Source organism: Blastomyces dermatitidis (assembly GCF_000003525.1).
Source record: "Blastomyces dermatitidis ER-3 genomic scaffold supercont1.1, whole genome shotgun sequence".
Classification (NCBI taxonomy): Eukaryota; Fungi; Ascomycota; class Eurotiomycetes; order Onygenales; family Ajellomycetaceae; genus Blastomyces; species Blastomyces dermatitidis.
In genome coordinates, this window is record NW_025544774.1 from 6,799,161 (window position 1) to 6,814,164 (window position 15,004).

Genomic DNA, 15,004 nt, shown 5'->3' on the forward strand with positions numbered 1-15,004 from the left:
AACAAGTGAGTCTCATATTCTTTTCAATTGAATTGCTCAGTTCAGGAGTAACTTGTTAGCTTTTACACATGCATGACTGATCTTCTTCAATCTTGGTTCCGCGTCTGTGACTGTTGCATCTGCAACTGCTACTGCTGTTTCTGCTGTGTCTGCAACTGCTGTTTCTGCTGTGTCTGCAACTGCTCTCTCCCCCACCTTTTCTGAAGCATTCTTCAGAATGTGTGAATGCAATTCATACAACAGGTAGAATGATGAATACTTGAAGACTGCATGCTGTTGAATCTGTGTGGTCAATAGCGCCTGCCCGAGATATTCATTTCATAGTCTTGTAGACTTGTTCACTAGATATTTCATCAGCATGTTGCTCAAGATTTCATTCAAGTGTTTCATCTTTCTGTTCATTCACAGATGATATGATGTTGTTCTACAATGTCTTGTCTGCAACTGGTCTACAAAATGCCTCACTGCTTCTTCTATGAGGTTCACACTGTTATCAGTTAGAATCTCACGCGGCATTTCATAGTTGATATAGATCTCATTATGTAGAAACTTTGTCATCACCTTCTCTGTTATCTCTGAAACTGCTTTTACAACTGGCCAGCCAGTAGTGTAATCAATAGCAGTGATTATTCATCAATTTCCATTTGATGTTCACAGTAATATGTCTATGAGGTTCATCTCTCATTGTTTGAATGATTGTATCATACACTCTATCTGATGTTATACTTTCTCACATTCTAACCCTTTCTTAGATTCTTTCGCGACCTGGCAATTCAGGCACTCATGAGTGTACACCTGAATGTCCTCAGTCATGCTTGGCCAGTATGCTCTTGATTTGAGTACACTCATGAGTTCAGGGCTTTCTAAGTGACTGAATTTCTTGTGCATGCAAGTCATCAAGTCGCGTCTAAATGAAGGTTCTAGATAGGGAGCTTCTGCATATTCTAGATCGCGGTAAAGCACAACATTATTTTCATTTCTCAATTTTCTCAGCTTGAAGTTTGAAAGCATCTCTTCTACTACTCTTGTGAGGCGCTTGTTATCTGACATCTTGCCATTCTTCAAGTGAGAGATCATGGTGTTCACTCATTCTGATTTCTTGCATTCTCTCAGTGCATTTAACATAAATGTCCCTTGTGCCTGATTTGCAGAACCCTCACTCATGAAATCAGGTCTGTGACTGATTGCATTCAGCATCACTGCATCTGATCCCTTTCAGTATTTGATATGAAGATTATACACTTGAAACTCTGAGATTCAATGTGCTAAGTGTTTGAAAGATTTTATTATTGATTGTAGATAGATGAGGCTTTCATGATCTGTGATCACTGTTGTTATATGCCTGTTGTCAATATATCTATCTCACAATGCCAGCACATGCTTGATCACTAGTAATTTCTTTTCATACACTGAGTAATTGAGCTCGGTGTCTGATAGTTTTCTATCATCATACATCACTGAGTGCAGCTTGCTGTCCTTGCTCATCTGTAGAAGAGCACCTCTAATAGCTTATTCAGATGTGTCTGTCTCAATGTAGAAAGGTTTATTACAATCTGATTGAATAAGCACTGAGAATGTTATTACATGTTCTCTCAGTGTGAGAAAAGCCTCTTCACACACAGTATTTCAGATGATTGAATGAAACTTCTTCTTTCACAGATTTGCATTCATTTCTCTTAAGAGATCTGAGAGTGGTGCAGATATTCATGTGAAATCCTTGATAAATCTGTGATAATATGAGACCAACTCAAGGAACTGTTGTACATGATGTATGTTTCTCAGCTATGATCAATTTGCTATGATATTCAATTTCTTCAAGATAAGGTGTATACAGTCATCACTCACTACATGTCTCATGAACTCCAACTCTTTCATTTCAAACACACACTTGATTGATTTGATGTAGAGCTTATACTCTGTCAGAGTTGTAAGCACTTCATCAAGATGCTTCAGATGTTTATTGTATGAGTTTGAAAAGACTAGAATGTCATTGAGATATATAAGATATGAGGTTTCATTCTGTTTATGAAGAATTGTATTCATCATTGTTTGAAAGATAGCAGGTGCATTTGTCAGACTGAATGACATTGCTAGGAATTCAAACTTTTCTCATTGCATATTAAACACAGTTCACAGAACTGACAGTTTGTCTACACAGATCTGTCAGTATTCTGAGAGAAGATCAATCTTTGATAGATATCAGATGTTTCTGACTGTATTCAACTGTTGTTGAATCTGTGGCAGTGAATATTCATTCTTGATTATAAGCTTGTTAAGTGCTTGATAATTAATACACATCTGCCACTTCTCACCCGCCTTTTTCATAAATAGAACTGGAAAGCCTCACATGCTTGATGAGGATTGTATAAGATCATGTTCTAGAAGGTCTGTGATCTGATGCTTCTGTTCTTTGAGATACATTTGTGACAGAGAATATACATTCTGATTGACTGGTTTTGCATTCCCTGTGTCAATCTCATATACAAATCCTTGTTTCAGCAGCAATTTCAGTGAAAGATCTGTTCAGAAGATCTTTTCATGCTTCTTCAGAAGCTTCTTCATACACTTTTCCTCCTGCATATTCTTTATCTTGATTTTCTTCACTTCCAGGTCCTGTATGACATACAGAATGCTTTCAGATGAGGTCTTGTGAATCATTCTCTTTGTTTGTTAATATGTAAGCAGATTTAACCCTTCTATATCAGAGGTGTGGAATGTTCTTCTCATATCAGTTAGTAGAATTGTATGAACCATTTTCTTCCTATCAGTCAACTGCATATGACATGTACATCATTGAATCTGTGAGTTGAATCTTTGAAACTAATCAAGTCTGAGAATAAGGTTGTATTTCACATTCTGCAGCTCTCATGCCTAAATATAGCAAGATCATTCTCTGAAGTGCAAGGGAACTCTTACTCTTGCAGATGATATCAAATATTAATTATCAGATAATCTTATGTGTCAGAGATTCTTCACTCAGCAGACCTCTTTCAATCTTCAGATTATATAATTATCAATATATTGTATCAAAGCTTCTGTGTCTGCTAACACTTTTGCAGCCATCTCTCAATTCTTATTCAAGTGCCTCTTATACATTAACATTTCAGGCCTCAAGGCATTGAGATGAGTGTTCACTTCATCCTCGCTCACATCTCAGTCAGAAGCCTGCTTCTTCTTTGCATTCACAGAATTCAGAGAGTTATCTAACACAGGCATCTCTTTCACTTTGAAGACTTTTCATAGAATATCAGTGAGTATCTCTGAGCTCACTGATTCTGCTAGTTTTTTGACTGTGCATGCTGAGTGCAATCTTTTGCATCATGATTTTGATGTCTGCAGTTGAAACAAGCTCAATGCTTATAACATCAAGATTTCCACTCAGAGAATCTCTTTTTTGAGGGATTCAGTGCTTTAGCAATAGCATTCAGATCTAGATTCATTATGTCTGAGTGTATAGCTTGTGTTATAGAAGTCTGATTATCTGTTCTTCACTGAGATATACTTAATTGCAGTATTTTCTGTTGCAATTGACTCACTTGTTCCTGTATGATAAGAATGTTGTATGCTTCTTTCACTGTGCTTGGCTGTGAGGTTAAGCATTTTCACTTCACTCTCAACTCAGGTGTAAGATCATGAATGAAGATCTGTAAACAGAAAGATGTTGAAAGCTTTTCATTCAACATAAGATAGTGTAAGCTGAAGTGTGTGAAGTATAATGTAAGATTACTCACTTATCTACACTCAGTGAAGTGTTTATAATGCTTGTTTCATATATTCACTTTCTCAAAGTTGTGCAAGATTCACTTGGAAAACTCATTCCATGTTCATGAGAATGAATATCACTTCAGGTCTGCAAGATTCATCTTTTCATCAGTCATTTATAATGACTTCACTTTTTCACATAGAAACACAGCAGATCTTAAGACTTGTTGAAATTTTATTAACTGTCTGTCTGTGAGTTCATGTTCAATTCAATAATAGAATTGCATCTGACTTAGCCAGCTGATTGCAGCATCATTTTTTCAGTCATCATTGAAGCTTGATGACTTCAGCAGATCTTCTGACTTGATGTATTTCATGCTCAGATTCTCATCCTGCACAGTGGTCTCTGATGATGTGTACACTCCTGAAGAGGTTGTGAACAATTGTGGTGAGACCTTCAGGTTCAGTGTAGTCACCTGTCTGTGTAAACATTCAATCTTCTGCTGCAGGCCTAAGATCTGGTTTTCTCTATTCTTATTGATGGTGGTGATTGCATCGGTGAAGCTCTTCATAGTGAATGCTTGATTCACAGTGAATGCCAATTGTTGTTTGACTTCCATCTCAGCCTGTCACTGTGTATGCAAGGCCTCAATCTCATTTAGAATCCTTGTATGTGTACAAAGCTTCAATTCTGGTTCAGCAGTCTCAGCTGCTTTTCTTACTGCTTTGAGTAAACCCTCTGAGAGGTTCTGCATATCTTCCAGTTCAGGTAGCAGAGAAGAGTGTTGTTCATATCAGCTAGGGAAGATATTCATCTCAGTGGTTTCTCATTGATTGTACAATGTCTATTGTTATATCACTATATCACTGTATCATTATATCACTATACCATTCTATTGCTATATTGTTATATGATTTCTGTTATCATTGTACAACTCTGGTGATGGCCACCCTCTTCTTTTATTCTTCTTTTGAGTAGGGAGTGAACTCCTTTGAATCTGGTTCACTGCTCTCATTCCTTTTCTCACACCTCATCTGTTCGCATATGTGGCATTTGCCTGGGTGTGGAGTTTTCTCTTAACAAGTGAAGCAGCAGCATCAATTGAATGCTCTTCTGCTCACTGCTCTTCATACACTATCTTTTGAGACATTCTAGAACCACACTGGCATGATAACTATGAATCACTTTGTAGGTGGAATTATCATGCTCTGGAGGAGCCTGTGCTTCTCACCGGTTTTTAGACATGCTACCAGATGTGATTCAAAGGTTGCTTAAGCCAGTGTATGATTACAGATGTACGCTGGCTTCTTATATTGTAATCTCATACACTAAATTAATTAGCATACGCTATGGCCCCTTTACACTCATACGTGTACACTAGTAGTTCGGAAGCGGCCGCGTTATTATCCGACAGTCGTACGTTCTTCCGAACCACAATGTTATGAGATAGATATATCAACAATGAGCATATAACAACAGTGATCACAGATCACAAAAGCCTCATCTATCTATAATTAATAACAAAATCTTTCAAATGCTTAGTACATTGAATCTCAGAGTTTCAAGTGTACAATCTTCATATTAAATACTGAAAGAGATCAGACACAGTAATATCTGATATAATCAGTCACAGATCTGATTTCATGAGTAAGAGTTCTGTGAATCAGGCATAAGAGATATTCACATTAAACATACTGAGAGAATGCAAGAAATCAGAATGAGTGAATACTATGATCTCTTACTTGAAGAATGACAAGGTGTCAGATGATAAGCATCTCATGAAAGTAGTAGAAGAGATGCTTTCAAACTTCAAGCTGAGAAAATTGAAAAACAACATTGTGCTTTATCACAATCTAGAATACACAGAAGCTCTCTATCTAGAATCTTCATTTCAATGTGACTTAGTGACTCACATGCACAAGGAATTCAGTCACTTAGAAAGCTCTGAACTTATAAATGTACTTAAACTAAGAGTGTACTGATCAAGTATGATTAAGAACATTCAGATATACACTCACAAGTGCCTGAATTGCCAGATTGTAAAAGAATCTAAGAAAGGATTAGAATATGAGAAAGTATAACATCAGATGAAGTGTACAATACAACTGTTTAAACAATGAGAGATGAATCTCATAGACATATTACTGCAAACATTAAATGAAAATTGATGAATAATTACTGCTATTGACTACACTACTGACTGATCAGTTGTGAAAGCAGTTTCAGAGATGATGAAGAAGATGATGATAAAGTTTCTACATAATGAGATCTATATCAACTATGAAATGCTGTGTGAGATTCTAACTGATAACAGTGTGAATCTCATAGAAGAAGCAGTGAGGCATTTCATGAGTCAGTTACAGACAAGACATTGTAGAACAATGTCATATCATCTGCAGATAAATGAGAAGATGAAACACTTGAATGAAATCTTAGACAACATGCTGATGAAATATCTAGTGAGCAAGCCTACAAGATTATAGAATGAATATCTCAGTCAGATGCTATTAGTCACACGGATTCAACAGCATGCAGTCTTCAAGTGTTCATCATTCTACCTGTTGTATGAATTGCATCCGCGCATCTCAGAGAATGCTTTGAAAAAGGTGGAGAAGGAAACAGCAGTTGCAGATGCAGCAGAAACAGCAGTTGCAGACACAGCAGAAACAGCAGTTGCAGACACAACAGTTGCAGACATGAAATCAAGATTGAAAGAGATCAGCCACACATGTACAAAAGCTAACAAGTTACTCCTGAACTAAGCAATTCAATTGAAAAGAATATGAGACTCACTTGTTAAGAAATCAAGTCTCAAGATAAGAATATAAGTTCTTATACACAATGAGAGTTCTGAGAAGTTCCAACCTAGATGATTTGAGTCATATAAAATACTCAAATCACATTCTCTGAGAATATACACATTGAAAGAATCAGAGAGACAGATCTTATACAACTTAATCAATAATTCATGACTTATGAAAGCAAAAATATAAAACTTAAGTGAATTATAATTATCTGCAGCACTATTATCAGCATTGAAAAAGAAGAAGCTTACAATTGAAAAGTCTTATAAAGTAAGAGAAATCATAGATACTTACAAATCAGATGATCTCACTTATTCTGATCTTTTCACAATTATAAGAAAAGAATGAGAAGAAATGAAGAAATCAGATGAATGTCATACTTTAATAAGTGATGAGACTGTAGCCAGTTGTACAATAACACACTGCAGACAGTAAGTGCAATGTGATAAAGAGTAGTCTCAAAGCAGCAGACTTGCACATGAGTCAGATTACAGAAGAAAAAGGAATTCAGAGTTAAATTTAACTGTTTATATCAGTTCAATTGCAGGGATCACAGAGGATGAACTATCTGAAACATTTACAAACACATGAGATCAAGTCATCTCAATTCCTGAAAATGCTCAGAGATTGAGTGAGGTTAGTTTTAATGAGCTGTTCACTGTAGTGATCTGAGCAGGTGAAGAGAGATAGTATAATGCATGAGACAGAATCACAAAGATGAAAGCTGCTGAACCTAGTCACTAAACACTGTATTATATAGAGATTGTGTAAGAGTAGTGACTAGTAGACAAAGAAAAAGTGTAAGAAAAGAAAAGGAATAATGAATTAATCATCAACTGTAAGAATCAGCTGCAAAAAGACAAATGTTATTATACACATCTCATTCATTTTCATACACTACATGTTAATCTATTTTCAACACCACATCACTCAAAAAACATCAAAAACAAAGGAAATCTCAAAACTCAAGGTCTGCAAGGGATTCAAGAGCTGCAAGCTGCTCTTACAACAATGTCATGCATGTCTCTGATTCCTCTACTGCTCTGTATACAACATTAATGTTATTTATCACAAGATTGACTGGAATGCCAATATAGGAATGCATACATGTATGCATAGAAAAATTAGAGAAGAGTGCAGAACTCACAGAATCAGAAGTCAAGAAAGAGAGAGCAGAGACAGAAGAAATGAAAGAGAGAGACACAGAACTGAACAAATGACAGAAGCTATCTGAGGTCAAACACTTACAACTCAGTGTACACACAGCCTTCCCTGCAGAAGAGAAAGAGAAAGCAACAGAAGAAGCTTGAGAGTAGAAGAGAGTAGTTTCAGTGACATTATCATCTTTGATCAGAATGGCCTCTGACATCAGAGCAACTAAGAATCATTGTTAGTGTATGAAAATTACAAAATCAGAGATGAGAACAGTTACTAAATAAACACTCACTGATCTTAGAGTTGTACATGCAATTACAACACACACAAGGCTTCTCAGAAAGAGAGAGAGAGACACAGAGAAATGCAGGAAGCAGAATGCAGCATGTGAACAGCTCATTCTTATAACAACATCTCAGACAAGGTGTACAAGCCTCACATCTGTGAGTGTAAAAGAGTACAACATCTGTGTTCTCATTTCTGAAAACATGGATATCTTTTGCCTGCATCACAAAGTCAGATGACAGACATCAGAGAATAGGCTGATATGAATCTATCATTTCAAAGAAATTTGCCAGAGTGAATGTCTCTGCAATGTTAAACTTTACAGTTGTAAAAAGCTTCTTGATATCTGTGAACACTACAACTTCATACATAGTAAAACTCATAATAATTTTCTCTAAGAACAGAAAAATCAGTGTCAGAAAGAAAAGATGAAAAAGAAAAAGACTTACAATCTTAACACTGTTAAGAAGAGAAATAATTCTCTGATATGAATGAATAATTGTCTTATCATGAATATTTAAAATGAATATAATAATCAGTGTCTGTGACTGAGCTTCAGATAGTTGTGTTGTATATCATCTTTATATAATAAATCATTCTGAAAGTCAGTAAGAAGAGCAGAAGTGTACATACTGAGAGATGTAGTTCATTAAGTCTATGCAATATCTTCTTGAAATGAGAAGAGCTAGTAATGAAAGCAGAGACAGTAAAATCAGAGGTCACAGAAACAGGAGTAGCAGGAGCGGGAGAACCAGACACAGGGACAAGTGTAGAAGATTGAGAAGTGACAGAGAAAGAGACAGAGAGAGAAGCAGCAGAGAAAGAAGCAGTAGAAGAGGTAAGAAAGAATGCAGGAGACTCAGTCACATATGACATAGATAATTTCTTTATTATCACATTCTTCAAGTTCTCAATCAAGAATACAACATCAGGTTCACTATCATCAGTGAATACAGATCTGTCAATGTGTGAAGATTCTACATGAATAAAAACAACATATCAGCATCTGCATCTATGCAAAATCATGTTAGAAAACATGATCAGAAACTCACTGAGAAGAGAAATGATCAAGAGTGTATAAGAAGATGAAGAAGATGTGTTATCATTCATGATAATATGTTATTCTGATAATCATTAGAAGATAAACAAGTTCTGATCATATTTCACAATGCATTACACTTACTGCTAATGAACTGCTCAGTATAAGCACTACAATGATACTTATTATGAGAACAGAGAGTTATTGTCAGAAACACATACAATATAATAAATGAACAGATGAAAAGAGTTGAACAGAAGAAGGAATAGAAATCTTGAATGAGATAATGACATTCAATGATGACAATAATGAAGATGATGATTGAAGAATGAGAAAAGTTAGTGAATGAGTGATGTAATATAGTGAAAGTTTCTTTGTGAGAGTGTACACAGAATGCTAGCTGAATCAGAGATAGGTCACACAATTATGAAACACTAGTGATGAGCTAATCTGCATGAAGCTAGAGTGTATGACATGATCACATGAGCGTGATCAAATCTGATGAAAGAGAATGTGGTTTGAAAGAACATACAACTGTTGAATAATAACACAGTCACTTCTGAACTACTAGTATACACAGCTGCTTCCGAACTACTAGCATATGTGTATGAGTGTAAAGAGGCCATAGTGTACACTAATTAATTTAGCGTATGAGATTACAATATAAGAAGCCGGCGTACGCCTGTAATCATACACTGGCTTAAGCAACCTTTGAATCACAACACTGTGATCACAAATAATAATATCTAAAAACAGGTCAGTCAATTCAGAGGCTTTAATCTTTTTATGAATAGAGATATATCTGATTATCTTTATAAAGTAGTCAACAATGATTAAAATTGAGTCATATTCTTTGACTCTTGTTGACTTCAGCAGGTCAACTATGAAATTTATCAATAGATTCTATCATAAGCTCTTTGAAACAGGCAGTGATATCAACTCACTGTATTGCTTATATCACAGAATCTTTATTCTTTGATAGATATCATAAGTCTTAACATACTCTTTGACATCTGTCTGAAGCTTGTTTCAAGTGTATTTACATTTTAAAAGCTTCTCAGTCTTCTCTAACTCAAAGTGCCCTGCATGAGAATTATCATGATAAATTCTCAATAACTTCTAGCACATTGTTCTACTATGAGAGATGAAGACTGAATCATTCAGCAGTAGAAGTTCACATTCTTCTAGTTATCAGTGACTTGATTTCTTAGCAGCACTGTCTCACTCAGAGTCTGTCTCTTTTAAGTTCAAATCAGACTCTTTCTTCTTTAACTTCTGAATTCAAGCTGCAGTAGAGATATTCTTCTTCTGTAACTCATTAATTAATTTTAAAAGTAGTTAGATTAAAAGATTATAGATTATTTCATTCTTTATTAATTCAATAATTATAAGAAATGATATAAGAAGCTCATAATCTTCAGTGTTAGTTTCTCACAAGAACTCAGATTCTCTTTCATCTTCTATACTGAGTCATGCAGCTGCCTCTTCAGTACTGTTTCTAAGCTTTAGAGAATCTCAATTCTCTGCAGCCAGCTTCTTCTGCAGTGATGACAGAGATTCTTTTATAGAATTCTTCTTCACATTAACAATATTATAATTAAGCTATCTAGACAGTGTATCAGTGGAGTTAAGTCAATCTGAATAGTATTAGATATAGAAATTATACTCTGAAAGCAGCTCTGCTCATCTGGCTTGATATTCTGTCAAGCTCTTTATTATCAAGAAGTAACACAGATTTGTATAATCAGTGAGAACTTACACTGAGTACTTATTACTCTAGAGATAATGTCACTAGATCTTAAAGAATTTAACAATTACTAACATCTTCTGATCATAAGTATCATATCTTCTCTATATGAGTGATAACTTCTTGAAGAAGAAGATCACTGATCTTCATTCACAGTGTCTTATAGACTCTGTGAAAAAGTCTTCTCTCACAGACAATTCATTGTTTATTTTCTCAGAAATAATTATTCTCTGATTCTTTCAACATTGAAAGATCTCTGATATCAACTGTGAAAAGATTTCACAGATCTCATTCTCAGATACATCAGTCTCACACTGACTGAATAAGTCAGAGTTAAAGTGATTCAGTATTATAATATCTGTGAAAGCTTGTTTCAATTCTGTAAACATCTGCACAGTGTCTTGAGTGAGAATAAATAATTTCATTTTCCTGTCTTTCACACTTCTCTTCAACAGATCTGTAAGAGGGGCAGTAATTCATAAATATGTATAGATGAATCATCTGTAGAAATTTGCAAATTCTAGAAACATCTACATCTCACAGTACATCTGCAGTGCTGGTCAGTTCTCAATAACAGAGACTCAGCTTCTGTTCATTGAAATATCATTCATCTTAATAATATAATCTAAGAAATCAATCTTCTGCATGTAGAACAAGCATTTTTCAGTGTTTGCATAGAGTTGATACTGTCTCAAGTGACTCAACACTTCTCAAACATGAGTATCATGTTCTTTCTTCATTTTTGAGAAGATTAGAATATTGTTTAAGTATACTATGCAGAAGACATTGACAAGACCCTGCAGTGTCTCATTTATATAGATCTGGAAGATGACTGAAGCATTACAAAGATCAAAAGATAAAACAAGATATTTAAAATTGTTATACTTGATATAAAAAGCTGTTTTTCAAACATTATCTTCATTAACTCTGATTCTATGATAGACATTCTGTATATCAATCTTTGAGAACATCTTCACTTCAGATAATCAATCAATCATCTCATCAATCAATAGTAGTAAATAGCAATTCTTAATCATCATCTTATTGAGGCCTCTGTAGTCTATGCATAGATATAGTCTATCATTCTTCTTGAGCACAAAGAGTATAGATGTCTCTGTCAGACTCTTTGATAAACATATTCAGTTCTTTGATTGCACTTCTTCAAGATATTTATGCAGAACATTCAACTCCTTTATAGACAAGTTATAAAGAGACTCATACAGTGCTGTTATATCATCTTCAAGACAAATCTTATATCACATCTTGATATCAGGAAACTTTGCTGCTTTTCTTTTCAAAAAGACATTCTTAAAATCTGTAAAGAGACATTGTGTATGTTCACCTTCAATGACAGATACTGCTGCTAATCTTGCAGTGAGAGTGATGACTTCTTCATCTGTCTTCAAGTTCTAATCACCTGCTACACAGTATATTGACTCAATCTTTTTCTCAAGATTCTTTCAATGAAACTCTTCAGATTTCTCTATCATCATCTCTTTATCAGTGAGGTGATACTGTTATATCTGAGTGACTCAGTCAATGAGAGAATTGTTTTCTCTTAATCACAGAAGATCTAGAATGACATTCTCATCTATGATGTTAACTGTGTGAAGAAGCAGACTGCTCTTCTTGAAGATTTCTTCTGAGTCTGTGATCACACACTTTGCTTAAATTATGTCAAAACAGTGACATTTCATTTCATCTGTAAATTTTGCATAATCTGATGAATCTATCTTCTTTCAACCCTTCATCAAAGAAAAGAAATAGAATATGAAGTTGACATTCATCTCAGAGTTGAGTAGGCATTTTACTGATATCTTCTCATTCAGAGTATGCATTGTGATTAGACTGGCCGCCGGGACCATGAATTTCACGTTTGGTCCCATTTGGTCTGATCTCATACATTTCTTGGCGTGAATCCCGCTGGGACTGGCTATCAAAAAAACAGGTAAAGTGACTATATATCAGATCTTAAAATGGAACCATGACTTGAAAAAAATGAGAAAGTGATCCCATTTGGTCCCATTTAGTCCCATTCTTGGCATAAAGTTACTATTTTTAGACATTTTAAGGTTTTTTTTAGACTATTTTTAATTTTTTAAAAAGTAACACTTTTTGGTAACACTCAAATGAGATTTAAAGTCATTTAAAGCAATAAAAATAATTTAAATTGAGAAGTGGAAATCATGGTCCCATTTGGAAAATGTGACAAGAGTAGACAGTAAGTCCCACTGGGACAGTATGGAACTACTATCTAATGTTAAAACCGTGTAATGGGATCAGTCGAATTGGTAATGAGACTATCAAAAAATCTGGTCCTGGTTCCAGACACGGTCACACGGTCAGTCTAATTGTGATTGTAATATGAACTTAAAGATATGAGAATTATCAATTCTTATCTTTCTCTTCTTTATCTTTCATGAATACATTTGTCAGAAAAGAAGTTAACTTTGAGAAGATATCTTCTCAGTTTCTTCTCTTCTTCAGCTTCTTACAATCACTGACATAGTGATTATCAGCTTTACAGTTAAAATAGAGATCTTTATCAAATCTTTTTTAACATTTCTTCACAGTGAGTGAAGAATCAGAACACTTGAAATTCTTCTTTACTTTCTTCACACTGAAGCTGTCATGACATTATTTAAATCCTGTCATTGATTGCTTAGAAGAGATCTTGTTGATCTTTTTCTCAGAGAATTGATTATTTAAATAGATTCAGAAAGCCAGATTAACAAGCTCAGTGTGATTAATTAATGAACTCTGATATTATGATATTATTGTTCACATCTTGTAAGTCAGCTTCATAAGATAAAGCTGTGTTTTTAATTGATTTAAATCATCAGTTAATTTCTCTCAATATTCTTTAAATCTTGCATTGAAATTGAAAGAATTCTCATCATCTTATTAATATAATAAGTTGAATCACTGTGCTGCTGTGAAGCTGCAGTTACAGTGATCTTCAATTTAATTCAGTAGAAAGTTCTTGAATTCTTCTTAAGTCACAGCAGCATTGATACACTCAAGCTCTCTCTTCTTGATAACTCAAGTAGTTGCAGAGATGCCTTCAAGAAGGTTGACAGTGTATATTACTCATATCTCATGAGTATTATACTGACTCAGATTAAGGCAGAATTTCTGTTCAAGAATACAGATAAAGCTGTGAAATTCAGATAAGATGTTTTTCTTATATCTTGAAGAATCTCTGATCTTAATCTCTCTATCTTCATGATAGATGTAGGTGTGTAGAGGCTGCAGTGATGACAGAGCAGTTGAAGAGCTCATGTTAAAATATATAGCAGGTTCAGAAATCTCAGATTTCTGCTGAGATAGAAATGTATACACTCTAGAGAATGATGTAGTGTTTTCTTCAGAGAATGAGATTGAGTCAGTCTCAGCACAGGTGTATGAGGTCATATTAATCTGTTAGAGCTCAACTGATTCAAATGTATAATCAGATTGAGTGATTTGAATTGTAATATACAGAACTGAAGCAGTGACTAGTCAGTAATGATATGTAGAGATAGTTATTTTAAGAAGTTATATAAGTGAGCTTGACTATCTTACTTAAATAGCAAGCTCATAGACTGTATACAGAGTTATTGTGAGAATATCACAGATATGATACTTAGTATACTAAGAAGATTGTATAAGATATGCAGTAACTCTTGTGTATATTTCTATAGAAGTAAAATAAATTACTGACTTCTTTGATGAGAAGTCAGTATCTAGTTATTCTATATAGATAATGAGCAGATACTCTTCTCTCATTTCACAAGTAAGAATAGCTGAAGTGATACCTTAGCAGTATCTCATTGTCAAGAAAGAGTAATCTGCTGACCTTATATAAAAGTGAGGTTCTCATATTCATCAATCAGATCTTTCTATGATATATTCAAATGATGTCATAGAGCAGTTGAAAACTGGTTCAGACAGAATGAAATCATCTGCATGAAAGTGATGAGCCGTGTGAAACCACAACAGGGTCTTGACGCGGCCGGGAGCGTGACAGTATGCATTGTGATTATAATATGAACTCAGAGATATGAGAATTATCAATTCTTCTCTTTCTCTTCTTTATCTTTCACAGATACATTTGTCAGAAGAGAAGTTAACTTTAAGAAGATATCTTCTCAGTTTCTTTTCTTCTTCAGCTTCTTATAATCACTGACATAGTAATTATCAGCTCTGCAGTTAAAACAGAGATCTTTATCAAATCTTTTTTAATATTTCTTCACAGTGAGTGAAGAATCAGAATACTTGAAATTCTTCTT

General features: G+C 34.6%; 1 protein-coding gene across 1 annotated transcript; it reads right to left on the reverse strand.

Annotated features, from left to right (window-relative positions):
• Positions 1-4,022: 4,022 nt before the first annotated feature.
• BDCG_16234 (uncharacterized protein) lies at positions 4,023-4,457 on the reverse strand (the record flags this gene model as incomplete). Its single annotated transcript, XM_045425485.1, has 2 exons — positions 4,023-4,328; positions 4,425-4,457. The coding sequence occupies 2 exons, from the start codon at positions 4,455-4,457 to the stop codon at positions 4,023-4,025; spliced, it is 339 nt and encodes a 112-aa protein (XP_045279360.1).
• Positions 4,458-15,004: the final 10,547 nt, after the last annotated feature.